Below are 17,696 nucleotides of genomic sequence, written 5' to 3'. Positions count from 1 at the left end.
GAATGCAATCTACAACTACTGTTGCCAGCGGCCAATTCTGCCAGTTTGGTATTTGGCACATGCAAAAATGTTAATTAGCAACTTTTCGTCCGATTAATTTCTTCTATAAACATTTCACAAAAGTTGTTGTTTTTTTGCAATATTCTACTCATACTACTTTACGGCCACCATCAGCAGAACTGACTCAGACCGCTATAAGTAGGAAATAATTGATTTTCGGACCCAAGTACTGTAGAGACTTTTTGTCAGTAACACAAAACCAACAACTTACCACAATTTCAGCCAATTTGACCGAACTCACATTTTCATAAAGACCGTGTGGGATTATTTACGCAAATTGTTTGCCGAAATTATGTTGGATCGCTTCAATAATTTTGATAACATCTTCTTTTCCGACGAAGCCCACTTCCACTTTAAAATGCACGTTAATAAACAGAACAGCAGAGCATTGGAGCAGCCAAAATCCTCCTAAGATAATAGTTTGAACGGAAATTTCAGCTCCAGGAATCATATTTCTTCTAGGATTTTCGCGGCCTTACGATCACTGTAAACTCTACCGAGTATGTGAAAATGTACCACAGTTTCAAGAATTTGGGTACAATCGAAGCACATGACTGCAACAAGTCGCAGCCACTCGTCACACCTCTAACGACCAGTAATGAAAGCAATATTCCCGGAAAAGCTGATTTATAGGAGAAGAGACTTTCCGTAGCTACTCAGGAGTCCCGATTTGACGCTAGCAGATTTCATTTTATGGGGATATTTGAGAATCGTGTGGACACCCGCAAACCAACAACACTGCTTCAATTAAAAGCAAACATTAGCGAAGAGATGACTACAATCTCCACGGTCTCTTTGCCGAAGAGTCTTCGAAAATTTCTATTCTCGTTTAGAAGAATGTCGAAACTGAGACGGCGGTCATTTAGATGATATTTTAAAAAAATAAATTCCCGTTTGTTTTTTTTTTTTAATAATAATTTTTAAAAAAGCCATGTAGTTTCATTTTTATTAAGTATTTAAAAGTGAACAAATTCATGGCCCATCCTGAATATCATCAATTTAATTCATAAAGTTTATTTTCTTTTCATTATTTTACCAATAATTTTTTGGTAAAACATTTTATTTTAATTTTTCCGATTATATCGTACATAATATTTACATAATTAAGATCAATTCTTATATCACTAAACAAAATTAAATTAAAGAGAAATATAGTATTCCACTGAAAAAATAGATTTTCTGTTATTCTTGAAAATGTGTCAATATAGTCCAACCAAATTACACTTGGAGAAAAAAAAATGTTACCTGGACTTTTATAAGTGGAAATGGTAAAAGGGCTTGTAATAAATCTAAAAAAAATAAATGCGTGAGCAGGGGCGGCGGAGGGTTGATTTGGGGGGTTGAAAAGTTATGAAAAATTGTATCATTGGGATTTCTGGCGAAAGTTGAGGTCAAACAAAAAAGTTTTCATTACAAAAGTTGTAGATCATGCAAAAATCAACAACTTTTGTATTTTTTCGCTCTATACAATTTTTAAATACGTCGCTGCTATTTTTATGACAAAATTTAAAGTCATTTTTAATTCTAAATTAAAGGATATTACTATTGTAATCGCTTAAAAAGTTTTTAGCTTGTTTTATGTATAATTTTTTTTTGCATTTCGTGCATGTTTTTGAAATGTTATTACAGATTTTTTTATTTCACCAAAAAGTATATGTCAAAACGAAAAAAATTATTACCGGCAGAACTCTGTACGATAATTTTTTAAGTAGAATTTTTCTTTGAAGAAAAAGTGTTTCAGGCCGAAAAAAATGAATATCTCAGAAACTTCTTAATTTTTTTATCTAAAAAAATTTGAGGTTATTTAAGACAGAGAAAGGTATACTTTCACCAAGTTTCGTCAAAATTAAATTATTTTTGCGGAAATGAGAAATAAAAAACGAAAAATCAGAAAAAAAAAACAGTTTTTCGCATTTTTCTCGGAAATTTTGAGGTTATTTTAAAAAGTGACTTCTACAAAAGTTGTAGATTTTTGCATGATCTACAACTTTTGTATTATTTTTTGTTTGACGTCAACTTTCGCCAGAAATTCCAATGATACATTTTTCGCCGCCCCTGCTCACGCATTTATTTATTTTTTTTTTTCGTTTATTATAAGCCCCTTTACCATTTCCACTTATAAAACTCCAGGTAACAATTTATTTTTTTCCCCTCTAAATGAGTTAATTTGATCGGTCTAATATGGCAACAATGCAATTGCTCTCTTCAAATCCTCTTAACACTTTTTTAATATTTCTTAGTTCTATATGATTTTCGAAATTGCTATAAAATATGTATGCTTACCTTGAAAGATATCTTAAATTGCATAAATGATATAGTTCTAATAAACTAGATATATTGTTATTGCTCATGTCGATGCCTTCTATATAACTAGCATTTTGGAACATTTCTAAAGAACTAATATTGTTGTGGGATAAATCTACCAAACGTATATAATCCAGCGTCTTAAAAAGAACTGGATCATCATCCACATTGTTGCTGTCAATAAGGTTATGATGTAAAATTAATATTTGTATCCGCAAGTAATTCAAATTTTCAAGTGCCGATATTTTATTGTGTGATAGGTCCAAATAATTCAAAAACCTAAAAATTACTACTATTATCTATTAGAATTTTTAATTTTGTTGTCATTTCCCTACAAAATTTCATAAAAAAAGAATGACTAGAATTGTATGAAACTTCAAGCATAAAATTGAAATTATTTTCCATTTCATAAAAGTTACAGGGTGAAACAGGTTAGACATTTACCATATCTTTTCCATTAAGCAATTATTTGAGCATAAAAGAAATGCACACAATCTGCGCTACTGTCAAAAATAATATTTTTTTTAGGTTCAGTCCTCTGCAAGCCATTAAAAATTGCACACTGGTTTATAAGGCAAACTTGTATCATTTTTAGTGCTCAGATTTCCTCTAATATTTTTTACAGTTGCTATGGTCACCGTATGTTCACGATGTCTCCTTTTAATAGCAACGGAAAATCACTCATTGATAGAGGAGCTAATTTTAAGATGAACAGTGAAGTTTAAGAAAAAATATACTGAGCCTTCATAAATGATTATAATCATTTTGAAGGCTCAGTATATACCTGTCCTTAAATTTTGATCGATAAAAATTTAAGTACCCTGTACAATATTTGCAATATTAATTTTGATTAATAACTAGATGGTTAATTTTTAAGAATAGTGTTACAAGTAAAAACCAAAAAACAACTTTTAAGCGTCAGCTTCAAGGGATCATAAGTGAAACTAAATACTTTTTTCAACAATTTCAGCCACGTAATTATGCAGATGCCTAATTCATCTCACTATTTTTCATTTAAATAAACATTGAAATAATATGCTTTTGATACTGTGATAATGAACAGTGCTGGCCAATTCTGGATTACAAAATTCGCTTTAATGAGAATGGAAGATATGGATAAAACAAATCCTTAATGATAAAACAAAGAGAGAACACGTTGTAACCGAATATTCGTAGGAACGAACTCGTGCTACTTCAATGGTGAAAACTAAACAATGTGGTACAATGTACAATTACATATGTTTACCATTTTATCTAACAACTGTAATATTATATTATTATATTATGCACAGTGCCCTACAGTGTAGTCCAGAAATGAATGTACAGGGTGAGTCATTAATAATGGTACACAGCTTAATGGCAGATTGTTAACGTCAAAATATAGCGATTGAGCCAAACATGCCTTAATCAATTGTTACTCCTTTTCGTTCTACAAGTTGTTAAAGTTCATTCGATTTTTTTATATTTTAAGTACGTATGAACCGATTGTTTTGAAAATTTGTACATTTACGTTTTTTGAAGTGGCAAATAAGAATATGCTAACAGTGTTGGGGTCACGTCTAGGAGATGTTAGTTATACTGCCCTATCAATGTAAAAATATGTCTAACTTTTTGTATTTTACAATTTTAATTTTTTTAACTAGAAAATATTGAACTATGTTCAATTGTAAATAAAACAGGTATACTTGTTACAAATCGATAAACTCAACCGTTTTCGAGATACAGACATTTTAAGTTTTTGAGATTCGGTGGGAATTAAATTAAAAAAATTATTTTTTCCAAGTTGACATTGACAGCGCTGGATTTACACTAGGGGCACTAGGGGCTAGTGCCCAGGGCGCCATTTCCAGGGGCAACAAAATTCGGGGCTTGAGAAAAAATTTTTTGCGCTATCAAAAATGCTTCAAAAAGTGTGCATTTACAAATAAAAATAAATACAATAAATTTAGATATATACAGGGTGTCTCACGGTGACGGACCATTAGAATTATTTCAGAGACTACTTCGATTTGAATTTTGAAATTTGATTTTGGTTATACCGGAGTCGCCATCAACTTGCTTATTTTAAATGGAACACCCTATATATTATTGTAATTTTGCATTCTACGTGTTATTTTAGGTGCACTTTTATGAAGTTTCCCTAATCCTAAAATTAACCGTTTTCGAGATATTTAATTTTTTTCAAAACAATAGAGAGAAACAGTGACTATTTTCAAACCATGTGTATTTTATTGTAAGAAAGATAAAGCAACTATATTTATGGAAGGGATAGCTAGAGCCCTAAGCTTTCCATCCATACTTTCAAAGTGGCATAATTGCATACAGGATGTTACAAGAGTTTAGTTAACTTCAAACCTTCATAAGTCGGTTTTTTTTAATGGAACACCCTGCATGTTTTTTTTATATTCTGATACACAATTTTATTCTTTTTCGAACGGTATCAGGATTCCCTCTACCTATCTCTTCTAATTTTTAAGTTATCTACTATTTGTTGTGTAATCACCTAAAATCATGGAATTTCTTGCGAGGATAGCTGTGGAATTTTTAGCAAAACTTCAAAACAAACAACTAAACTGTCAATTTGTTGTTAGTCTCTTGCAGTGATAATTTAATTGATAGTTTATAAGAAATGGAAAATAATAGATACATATTCAAATGCTGATATTTTATATTTATTATTCATTCACGGACGTTGCAAAGGGATTATAAGAAGAACATGTACAGTTTTTAATGAGACATATCCAAATTTGCCACCAATGAGCAGAAAAAAGTTTAGCAAATCAACTAGAGTATGGTCGAATTTGTGCAGAAAGAATTTTACCAAAACTAACAACTGTGCTAGCCTATTTTAATGTTCATCCAGAATCCTCAACTCGTGCCGCAGAGTATGATTTAGGCATTTCACAAGCGTCCATTCACAGGATGCTAAGAACTAATGATATGCATCCATACAAATTTAAGCTGCTTTCTGCTCTTCATCTGGGTGACGTGTACAATTTTGTGAAACGATGTTAGTGCGATACCAAGAACATCCACAATTTTTGCAACATATTATATGAACAGATGAGTCAAAATTTACGAGATAAGGTATTTTTAATAGACATAATACTCATTTGTGGTCATCTGAAAATCCTCATGTTATCCGGGAAAGAAACTTTCTAAATAAATTTAGCGTAGATGTTTTTTATCTAATTAAAGATTTCTTACCATATCTACTAAGAAAATTTAAATGCCGACAGATATCTCAATATTTTGCAAACGGTTGTGGCAGATTTTCCAGATGATATACCTTTAGACCAACTAAGGAAGTGTTGGTATCAATTAGACGGGGCTCCACCTCTCTGTCACAATCAAATCGATCAACAGCTAACTGAAATGTTTGAAGATAGATGGATGAGACGCCTAGGACCGTGGAATTGGCCTGTGAGGTCTCCCGACCTCTCTCCATTCGATTTTTATGTTTGGGGAGTAATAAAGCAAAAAGTTTATTCTACACCCGTTGCTTCAAAAGAGGATTTGATTTTTCGAATACGAAGAGCGTTCCATGAATTGCCTACGGCTGAAATAGCAAAAGCGATTACTGATGGTATTATCTCTAGAATCCACAAGTGCTTAGCTGTTAATGGGGGTCATATTGAATACTTATGACTTTTTTAAGTATTTTTTTTATCTTAGTGCATTATTATTATCAACATACATAATTAAAATTGTGTATTACTATGTATGAATTCTTCTTAACTTCTAACTATTCTGCTCATTGGTGGAAAATTGGGATATGTCTCATTAAAAACTGTAAATGTTCTGCTTAGAATCCCATTGCAACGTCTGTTAATAAATAATAATAAATAACTGGTGACAGTTTAGTTGTTTGTTTTGAAATTTTGCTAAAAATAGCTATCCTCGCAAGAAATGATTTTAGGTGATGGTTTGAAGCTAGTCACTGTTTCTCTCCATTTTTTTGAAAAAAAAAATAAATATCTCGAAAACGCTTAATTTTAGGAATAGGGAAACTACATAAAAGTCCATCTAAAATAACACGTAGAATCCAAAATTGCAATAATATATAGGGTGTTCCACTTAAAATAAGCGAATTTAGCTTTTCTAAAAATTAATCTTTGTCTGTTGAATTGAAAAAAATGTTTTCAGAATTACAAAAATTCCACGTTTTTCCGTCAAGTTAAACGAATATTTTAAGGTTACTTTCATTTTTTACAATTCTTATTTCTTGTAGACTTGTGTAAAAATGCCGTTTGCACCGGAACAAAATGTATTTATTTTGATGATACATTTTCGCGGTGGTACACGGAACGCAGAGAAACTTGGTATTACTCTTTGCAGTCCTGTATAAATCGTATATGATGTAAAAACCACAAATGAATCCTTATTAAAATATGAGGGAAAACATTGCATTTGCAAGGGCGAGTCCTCAAACAGACCCACTTTTTTAACAGAAAATGTTGTTAATATTCGACAACAAATATAGTGCACAGCCCTAAGAAACTTGTTTCCCAATTATTTACTCAAACAGGTACTGCGAAAAACTTAATACAGTGTGAATTATGTAAATTTTTTTAACCTAAAGCTAAAAATAAAAATTAGTTAATAATAATTGATAATTTTGAAATTCTTTAATATTACCATTTCTTTAAAATGTATTTTTTTTATCAACATATATCTTATAGCCTTGTGCTGATTAATTTGTGTATTTACAAGAAATAATTGTACATTACATTATATTGATAATAGGTGTAGGTGTATCAGTTGGGATTTGTCACAAGGCATTAAAGAAGCAACTGCATATGCATTCCTATAATTTTTCTGTTGTGCAAGAGTCCTGATTACAACCAACAACGACAATATTGTCGGTGGTTTAATGAACATTTAAACGACGATAATTTATTAGACCAGACATTTTATTCCGATGAGGCATGGGTACATGTATATGGTTATGTAAATAGTCAGAATTATAGAACTTGAGCTGAAGAGAATCCGCATAATCTTATTGAAACAGCATTTTTAGAAGATAAGTTTCTGGGTAGCAGTTTCAAGAAGACGGATAATAGGAACCATTCTTTTACCGTAACATTTTACAACAAGCCCTGAAATTAATGCATGACGATGAACTGCAGCATGGGTATTTTTACAAGATGGAGCCACAGCGCATATTGGAGCAGAAACTATAAGGAATTTTATGGTGATACAATGATTTATTAAGGGTTTGTGGTCTGCTCAAAGCCCTGATTTCACGCCTTTAGATTTTTATCTGTTTGGCCATATCAAACATAAGATATTTAAACATCCTCTCCACACACTTGAGGAGCTAGAAGCTGCAATTGAACATGAAATAAACATTATAGCAGCAAATGAACTTGAACGCGTTTTTGAGTAAATGAGACAAAGAATAAAGTTATTTGGAAAATGAATATGGTAATTTTGATCATCTATTATAAATTTAATTAATATTGTTGGATGTAAATAATGTATTATAAATAGTATAGTATTGTGGGTTACCTTGTATATATATTTTTATGTTAAGAATACATGATTAGTTTTTGTACACCTGTTGTCGCTATAAAAACGACCGCGCTCAACACCGCGGGGAGTCAGTAAATTAGTAAGTTAGTAAGTGAAATAGTAAGAATTAACCTAAAGTACATATCTAACAGTAATTAAACAATTAATATTACTAACGTCTCTTAATTTTCCTATAATAAATAAAGTATTTAATAATAAGTATTTATTAGCTGAGTAAAAAACTTGTGTTTATGTTATCATTGTAAGGTATATTAAATATTGAAAAAAATAATAAAACTAACTTTTTGTATTTTATTAACATTATTTTCATTATCTTTAAATTAAAATGGATTACAAAATAGACAACCGTCTTCAAGCAAAAAATACTTTTTCAATATACCTAGAATGGTATAAAAATTCAAATTCAAAAAATATCATCGAGGGATGTGATGGGAAGTAAAAATAAAAAAATATTTTGTTTCTATTGAAAAGGAAATACACATTGCGGATTAAATTTAAAAGTTTGTAAAGAAAATGTAAAATGTACTCTACTGGTCATCATCTCTCTTTAGAGAATTTTATGTTAATCATTAACTCCGTTGTAAGGTAGGTTGCCTAACAGACTCGGTCATATGGGACTCGGGGCACAGTAAAATCTAGTTATGTTTGGCAGGCCAATCTGGCCCATAGACAAAGATGATCTGGCCAATCAAGTCACTCTTTATAACGATATAGACGATAGAGCATTTCTAAAACTATGAATTGATTAAATATGCTTAATATACAAACCTTAAATTCTCCAGACCGCTTATTTTTTCAATACTATTGTATGACAAATTTAAATCAGTTAATGACCAAAACTCGGTCAGATCCGGTATGATTCTGATCAAGTTATGGGAGAGGTTAACACTTGCCAAGAAAAAAGGGGCTTTAAAGTCCAGTACATTTTCTAAGTAATTATACGATGCATCCAAATATTGCAAAAATGGCAACTGGGATAGTGCAGCCAAGCTGGTCAAATCATTTTTAGAAATATCCAGATACTGTATGTAATGGTAATATTTTATTCCATTAATGTCACGTAAATCCTAAAAACCACGAATTAGAACAAAGATTTACTAATATGTGCTATCACAATGTTGATAAACTACAACAAAAAAAGTTGAAAGTATATTAATAGAATTAATTAACAGTGTTCAAAGCCATTTTAATATACAATATGCCTCACGATTATGTCCCGGCGGAGATAACATTTTTATTTATAAACTGAAAATGTCATTATAAAATTTATATAGATTATATAGAGTATCAGTGGCCACCTAGGAGCCCCGATCTTGCAATTATGGACTTTTATTTTTTGATATCTGAAACAAAATGTGTATAAAATCAATTTCAATAATAACTTAGATCTCTTGAAAGATAATAATAAATTAAAGAAGTTATTGAAAATATCCCAAGAGAGCAAATAAGGAAATGTTATTCGGAATTTACATATCGAGTTGAACTATGCGCTGAACTTGGTGCCACGTTTGAATAGAATTTTTTATTTTATATTTTATAATTTACGATTCATTGAAAATAAAAATTATTCGTATATGTTTACGAATAAATTTGTTTTAATCGAAGTAATTAAAAGTGTTATTTTTTATGTACCCTGCATAGCAATCTCAAATCTGGTATTCAAAATTGTAATTTCAAAACAAGCAGACATTTGAAGGCGGTAAAATTTCGGAGGTTACAAAATTTTCAGAAGCCAATAACTAAATATTGATTATTTTCCGTCGATTGTGAAAAAGAATTTTACGGCTTTGGAAAACTATTACCTATTGAAGGCATGGAGGCGTAATCAAAGGTGTTTCATTAAGAGAAATGGACATGACCTATCTCATAGGCAATGGGAATTTAAGTAGATACACATATTATTAATATATCGCGTCAGCGATAGCGATTGCTATTACAGCTATTATAATAAATAAATTTTGAATTCAGTCGAAAATAATTTCAATCAAGATTTTCCCCACTAATCCACACACTCATACGGGGGTCGTACGATAATGACCTTGGTTTCGACCCAGAGGTCAAACTTAGGGGTCATTTGGAGGTCAACTTTGAGGTTCTACAATTTCTAAGAACTTTGCAATTTTTTTTTAAATCATTTGGCGTTGCAAATATGAGTCGTATTGAGGAAATGTATTATGAAGGTATTGATAAAAATATATCGATGATTTTAGATACATAAAAAATTAAACCTTAAAATGACAGTGGCACCGGATATGTTCCAGTTTTTTTAATTTATGACGTACATGTTTCTTAAACCTTTAAAAATAACTTTCAACTTATAGTCCATTTAAAAAGTCTGTAGGGTTTTTTGAATGCCATTGATGGTTTCATATTCTGAACCCTCGCGTACTGCTCTTATCTGGGAAAAACCACCCCCATTTTTTTGTGAATAATAATAAATTATATTAATTGACACTAGCATACCCCGGGAGGTTAAACCTACCACCACCCGCAATAGGAAAATATACAAAAAATTAAAAAATAGGACTCCGCAAGGTTTCGTAGGAATTTTCGATGGCGGGGTCACGATGATGGTGTTATTTTTCACCTCACCCTTCCGTAACTACCCATAAAATAAAAACGCCATTTATTCTTCCATGCTGTCGGATCTAGGTTTTTATGTGAATATCGGGGTAATTAAATAAATATTTTTAAAGTACAATTGACCTCAGCAACCTCCACCTGCACTATCTTGCAACTATCCTGCACGCAACAGCAAAATCATCCGAAATACGAGAAATCCGGCTCGGAAAGGGCTTCCAACGGGTTTTTCAAGAGATCATCATATATCTTCCCTGCTCTCTAATTGGGTTATTCCAGTTAACAAGGTATAATTATAAATAAATATATTAATAAATTAATTAATTAAATACAATTATTAATCATAAAATGGTTTATTAGATAAGTTTTCAAAAACGGTTAGATTAAGATAAAAACCGAAGGGCCTTTTTAATTATAAAATGAAAAGAAATTTTGAAACAGTAATCTTTTTTTTTAGTAGTACATCATTTTCTATAAGGTATTCTCCACTCTTATTTTCTACTACACTGATAAAACTAAAAAACTGCAAATACATTTATAAATACGCGTTTGCTAAAAACAAAGTCTGTAATATAGGGGGATTCACAACTTATCCGAAAAAATTTGAAAATAGATCCGTCATGAAAAATGGAGTTAATATCGTAAAAAAAATTATAAAATCTTTGTAGTTTCCGAGAAAAATATTATTGAAATTGTAGTATTTAAAAGTTTTAAAACCCTTACATCGCTGGGCAATTGTAATCATTCGCGTTGTGCGCTGTACACAATTCGCTCCCTCTCCACATGGCCTCAGGCGATTCCGAATACTAAAATCCGATTTTAGTAGGCATTATATTACTTTCCCAAGTATCAAAAATGGCTTACGTGTATAACAACTCGAAGTTGATGGCTATCGTTTTAATTTATGGTGCAACAAGACAACATTTGTGTTACAGTGAAGTATTTGTGTTATGGTGAAGTATTTGTGTTATGGTGAAGTATTTGTGTTATGGTGAAGCAAGACAACATAGGTGTTAGTTAGTAGAAACTGGGTACGACGGGACCAAATGTGTTTACACGTCGCTGGACAAAATTTTTAACAGTTGTAACATCAGATATGTCAAATTACTTTATTAATTCAAACCACAAATTAATTTTATTAATTAAGAATAACAATAGCGGAAAAGCAGTTGAATTTGCTGATATAAAATAGGCGTTATAAAATTTTATTTATTTCTTTCCTTAGGAAAGAAATTCTTTCAATTTTTTGTCCGTTCATTTTTTTTTTAGGTACCTACACTTTGCCGTTGTGCCGGTCTACGACTGCATGCTTTGCCTTGGGCAAAGTCAGGTTTTACCGTGGACCAGTTTCCAGTGCCGTGCTGAAGTATATTTTTAAATCATTTTCAAACAACCCTTTTTGATTTTTTTTTACAAAATTGTATTTGTAAGAGTTCCCTGTATATTCAATTTTTTTTGATAAGTTCTGTATCACCCTGTATATTTAATAAGGAATAAATCAAAAAGTTTATTTTTCCAATTAACCATTAATGTCCTTTATCTCAGAAAGACAATTTTTCGTAATAGAATAGACCTGTTCCTAAAGTTCATATAAAAAAAGTTACCCATACTATAGGTATACGATGTCTCTTATTAATGTCTTCTTTATGACATTTCCAGTTATATCGAAAGTTAATACGACAACTTTGTTATTTTAAATGGAATGGCATTTTAATTCCACTTGCAAATATTACTCCCTGTTTATGATAAAAATGTCAATACAAATTTCAGCAGATTTTTTAATTTAGGCACTCACAGGACCATCTTTGAAAGTGCAATTTGAGCAATAAACTGCCACAATTACAATTTTTTCGAAATTTTCATGAAATGATTAACACATGTTTTGTTTTTAATTTACTTACTAACTACTAACTTTGAAAGTCGTTTAGTAGTTTCAGATAAAACACCTAATATAAATAATAAGTTATAAATGAGCGATCTAAAAAAGTATTTTTTTCAATTTTTTTCGTAGTGATCGTAGGAGAACAGGCCTTAGCCGGCGGCGGCGGGTCTCAGCTGGCGGGTCTCAGCCGGTCATTTTTATTTGTATATCAAACAGTTTTCAGAAAAATTTGTAGTTTCGAGAAAAAGTATGTCTAATATCTATTATACAATTAAATTATTGCTCTCATAGAAACATACATACCTTGTTTGACAATACACATTTACAAAGGACGTATTTCAACACTATAGGAGACCTTTCCAAATAAGACAAAGAAGCTTTAATCATATCATCAGTTAATACACTTGATTCTTCTATAGTTTCTTCATATTCATTACTAATTTCTTCATTTTCATCTTCAGAAGTATCTTCGTATGATATATTTCTCCTGTTCTGCTTCACAACAGCAAATGGCTTACTTTTGTACCAGGCTTCTTTATCAAATCTGTGAGTTCCCCATTCACCTTGTTTTATTGGAAATAAATTAAATTCATATTATAGGTACCAAGTTTTCTGAGATTTTTTGTTAAAATAAAGAAAATTTTTGAATCAGTACACTTAATACCGGCCCTTACTACAAAGCCTTTTAAAATGTTTTCAAGCCACGTGACTTATAATTTTACTTAGAAAAGTAATTTTATTTCCTTCACGTTGGCAACTAAATTTCGATAAAGTTAAAAATTATTAAAACAATAAAAACAAGATTACGTTAAAAGATTACATTCACCGGCTGGTGATGGATGCAATTTTTCACGAGATTTTATTCAGCCAACCAGCCATCGAACATAGACGCAACAGTTTATCATTGTTTACTGCAAACGAGCCATTGATATTGATGACGCTAATATTTAGTGATGAAAGTACCAATGTGCAATGTTGGTTCCCTAAGCCTGTTGGTCATATGATTTGTAATCATTTATGAAAGCTCTGTACCTAATATGTCAGTTCCTACGAATTGAAAATCTTAAACTTTACGGTTTCAATTGTTAAATATATTGATGATAATAATACATATAACACAGTTAACGCATTGCAAAATGAAAAGTTATAAATGTAATAGAATATGCATTTATTTTCAGTATTGAAAATATAAAAAAATAAAAATTAGACTTCTGTTTTAAACAGAAAATAGCGTCTGTAAAATTAACAGAAACCCTTCAGTATTTGCTGCCATCCTCAAAAATATTATTATATCTGCTGGCATATCAATACAGACAGAGACAGATAAGTTTGCGTAATAGAAATAGTACGCTCTTGTATTAATATTTTGAACAATGACTTCCTACTTTATTAAATTATTCCCTACTTTCCTAGACATCTCTGTCCATCTATTGCCACTTCATTTTCCTCTTGCTATTATAAAGCTGTACAGTTTTCTCATCCAGTTCAGAATATGATTTAATATTTTCAGTAGTAATATTACCAGAAAGTGAGAACAAATTGATAATTTGACAGTTTTTCGAAAATTTGTTGAAAAAAGTTGTGTCCCATAGTGAAGGATTTTTCAACATTGTTTTGTTCTGTTGCGTTATTATTGCTTCCCCATTTTCTCTTAGGTTATTAACTATATTCCACTTATGTTCATTATATTAAGTAAGGTTTCAATGAATTAAATGAGCTGTGACCCGTAATTTTTCATTGCTCATTGATTCTTGCTTTGGCAAAATGAGACACTACAGTTGATCGTGCAGATGATTCGCAATTATTTAATTTTTTTGGTATACAGTCCTACCATCTCTCCAGATTCCTTCTTCTTTAACATTATGTTTACCCTCATCGGCATATTTTATACCATACTAAGAAATATGTTTTTTCCCAAAGAATGTTCACTTTTAGAAAAAATAGCTTTAATGTGTAGTATTTGTATGCGAAAAAGTATTTACAACTTTAAGAAAAAGAAGTACCTAATACCTTTATGGGATCTAAAACATCGAAAAAATATATAAATTTGGACATGTATGAAGCTTCCTTCTTAGAAAGACTTAGGATTCACCCCTCACAATACGTTAAATTTCTTAGAAAGCACTCTGCATATTAAGTGTCTTTTATAATAATTTTTCTGGACTAGTTTTTTTAGGAATTTACAAAAAATCCACGTCATAAAATTTATTGTACGCTTATAAAATCTCTTTAAATGGATTAATAAAACACCTCAATCCTGTTAATTTTAAATAATAAACGAATACAAATATTTAACATCGCGTTTGTCGAATATGAAATACTCGCAATTATAAAAAAAAATTTGGCGTGTGGAACTTCTTAATTAGATATTACCTGCTAGATTTTGGACAGTTTCTAAAACCGGCGAATAATCAGGAAACGGATTTTGTTTATCATTAATTTTTGAATAAAGAGGATTTTCTTCCCCATCAGTATCTATTTGTAATTCTTGAAAACTTTGACATTTCGGTGTTTCACAGTAAGGCTGATAGTTAGCTAAAGACTCCAGTTGATTAAAAGAAGATACCGTTATTCTATAACTCGATCTCTCCGACATTGCGGCACACTCTTAATTATAAACCACAGAATAATAATTTCACTCTTGATATTTGCAAATATTGTGTCAAATTTTTTTAAATATGACACTGACGTTTTATTTAGATGTAGGAAATCCATAGATCTAATATACTATTAGATCTATAAGGCAATTAATATTATAAAGAAACGATAGGCTTTTTTAATGAGACTTACCTAATATCTGTAGGTTAGACCATGATCAGTAATATGAAACCTGTCTCAAAAATCTCAATCAAATAATCCTAATATGCAAATCAAAAAACGATCCCGACCGTTTACGTGCAAGGAATCCATTTAACTTGCATCTTACTTTAAAACTGATTATCTCTAACAGTAAAAATTAAAAGAGCCCAAATAAAGTCACGTAACTAAATTAAAGGAAAATTGTTTCTCGAAAGTCGTCTTAGAAGATTTCCTTTAAGATTAAATATACATTTTCTGCCAATTTTGTACCACAGGGTCCCTCTGTAAATCTATGAAATTATATTTAAGGATAGTCTGCCCGCTAACTGATAATTCTTAAAAAGGAAAATCATTTTCCGAAAGTCGTCCGGGAGTTAAAAAATTGTATAAATAATTTTACAGTATCGCAGTAGTTGTTAATTTTGTAATTTAGTTGGAATGAAATGAAATGAACAATTTGTTTTTATATTTTATCTGTCTCACTCAAAAAAATAGTAAATTATTTCTAAACAGTAATTATATTTATAAATACATTATAAAGACAATTATCAGCACAAAAGATAAAGTTGGTACAGGTAGAAATTTTAAAATTCGTCTCATTATCCTAGGTATTTAAAGTACCTTGAGATAAATTGCTATTTATCTTCAGAAACAATATTGAACCGCATCAGTTATGACATTGGTATACTTAATATTTCACAGATATATCTTTAATATAATTTGGCATCTAAACAATACTTATCGACTTTATTCATGTGATAAGCCACATCGCCTTCTTCATTGCAAATTATCGTTTTCATCTACACTCCATGTTTGAGAATTCGATTCCTGCGATAACATATTGGGCAGATATTCTTAAATGTAATAAAATAACTAATCAAAACATTTTATTATTATTTTATTACGGTATATAGTATCGTATCCCGAACAGATTTAAAATTTTCGCTCAACTTTCCAATTGAAATAACGAACCAATCCCGGCCAACTAGAGACACATATGCGAGGGGATTCAAATTAACCTCCACGAGAAGTAGAACTCACAATGAAGAAATTGACATTTTTAACAAGTTTCCAAAAACTTTTTTAGCAGACGACACCGTCGGAGGCCGATGTTGACGGTAGAGTAACCACTGACAACGCGCTGCCAAAATTGAAATTGTCTTCTCAGTTTCGAATTTCGGAAACTAATAAGTTTTCAGAATATTACGGAATTCGAACTAGGGACCTGCAAGACAAAACCAAAGTACCTAACTACCGGTCGATCATCAGTTCCAGTCGGCAACAATCCAAAGATGAGTAAAATCCAGAGAGGCCAATTGTTGAAACCTAAGGCGGACTTCCCTACTGGACCTCAGAGGACCCATTAAGGACTTTAATCGAACGTCAAATTCAGTATATTGTTAAAAATCTTTACAAATTTTTGCGAGCACATTGCTCCCGGCGTCATCCATCCAGGCATTGTCCAATCCTGCAGTGAATATCCCAAGGGATACAATAAGCTTCCGGAAGCTTTCAAAATTAAAGAATTAAAGGCAGATGAGGCCTACTCAAGCTCAAGTTTCTCAAATTCGTAGGTACTCATAAAAAGCCTACAGAAGCTTCAAAAAGCTTCCAAATTTTTTCGGGATACTTGAAGTGTAGCTAAAAGCATTTAATGCAACCAGGTTCAGTTGAAAGCTTACAGGAAACCATGCCATCCCGAGGGTGTACCAGACGAAGGCAACAAAATAAATTAGATTGTTTCCCATATTTTCCGGAATATACCTTGTTACCGTTGAGGTTGGTGTGATGAGTAAGGCGTCCAAAACTTTCATTTGCTCTGATAGTCCCAGCACCGCAGGCAATACATGAAGATCTCAGTAAAAATGTCGGTTCTTCCTATTCGATAGTCCTAAGTCCACGAAAGGAAACTAAAACTGGTGAAAAACGACAATAACAAGCTCAGGTATTCATGTCAGCGTGTTAAACTCTGTAACCATCGAACATTGTACAACTAGTTATTCTTAAGCTCTTTGAAACCAAAAGAAATATAGAATAAACTAATTTTTAGATTTAGATTTAAATTAGTTTCATTTCTGTTGCTACTATGTTTTCATAGTAATGGATAATAAACCTTATTAATGTCAGAAGTATTATATGCACATATAGGTAATAGGTAATAAAATACTACGTAATAAGACCGCTATTGGCAAATTGTAAAATAAGTTAAATTATCATGATCATAATAAACCTTATTAATGTCAGAATATTATATGCACATATAGGTAATAGGTAATAAAATACTACGTAATAAGACCGCTATTGGCAAATTGTAAAATAAGTTAAATTATCACTTAAAATAATCATTTAGATCGTTACACCGCTAGTCTAGTTCACCATATAATAAATAATCAACTTCTAATGTATGGAATTCGTATGATTCTAAACGCGATGCGCATATATGCTCAAATGCGAATCATCAAACTATCAAACCAATCATTTCAACCTGATGCCTGATCAAATTTATCGTCCTGTATAATTAACAGATATTTTAATT

At 31.2% G+C, this 17,696-nt stretch overlaps 1 protein-coding gene across 1 annotated transcript in view; it reads right to left on the bottom strand.

Moving 5' to 3' along the window:
• The window catches only part of LOC111692414 (leucine-rich repeat and guanylate kinase domain-containing protein-like), a 30,424-nt gene extending 15,467 nt beyond the window's left edge, over nt 1-14,957 (bottom strand). Inside the window, exons 1-4 of the mRNA XM_023456420.1 lie at nt 14,735-14,957; nt 12,665-12,924; nt 8,668-8,966; nt 2,344-2,643 (exon numbers count right to left, since the gene is read on the bottom strand). Of these exons, the coding sequence (XP_023312188.1) occupies nt 2,344-2,643; nt 8,668-8,966; nt 12,665-12,924; nt 14,735-14,957 (1,082 nt within the window). The remainder of the gene's footprint in view (nt 1-2,343; nt 2,644-8,667; nt 8,967-12,664; nt 12,925-14,734) is intronic.
• Between the last annotated feature and the right edge of the window lie 2,739 nt (nt 14,958-17,696).

This window comes from Anoplophora glabripennis, unplaced genomic scaffold, assembly GCF_000390285.2.
Source record: "Anoplophora glabripennis isolate ALB-LARVAE unplaced genomic scaffold, Agla_2.0 scaffold1504, whole genome shotgun sequence".
Taxonomy (NCBI): domain Eukaryota; kingdom Metazoa; phylum Arthropoda; class Insecta; order Coleoptera; family Cerambycidae; genus Anoplophora; species Anoplophora glabripennis.
This window is presented reverse-complemented; position numbering and strand designations above follow the sequence as displayed.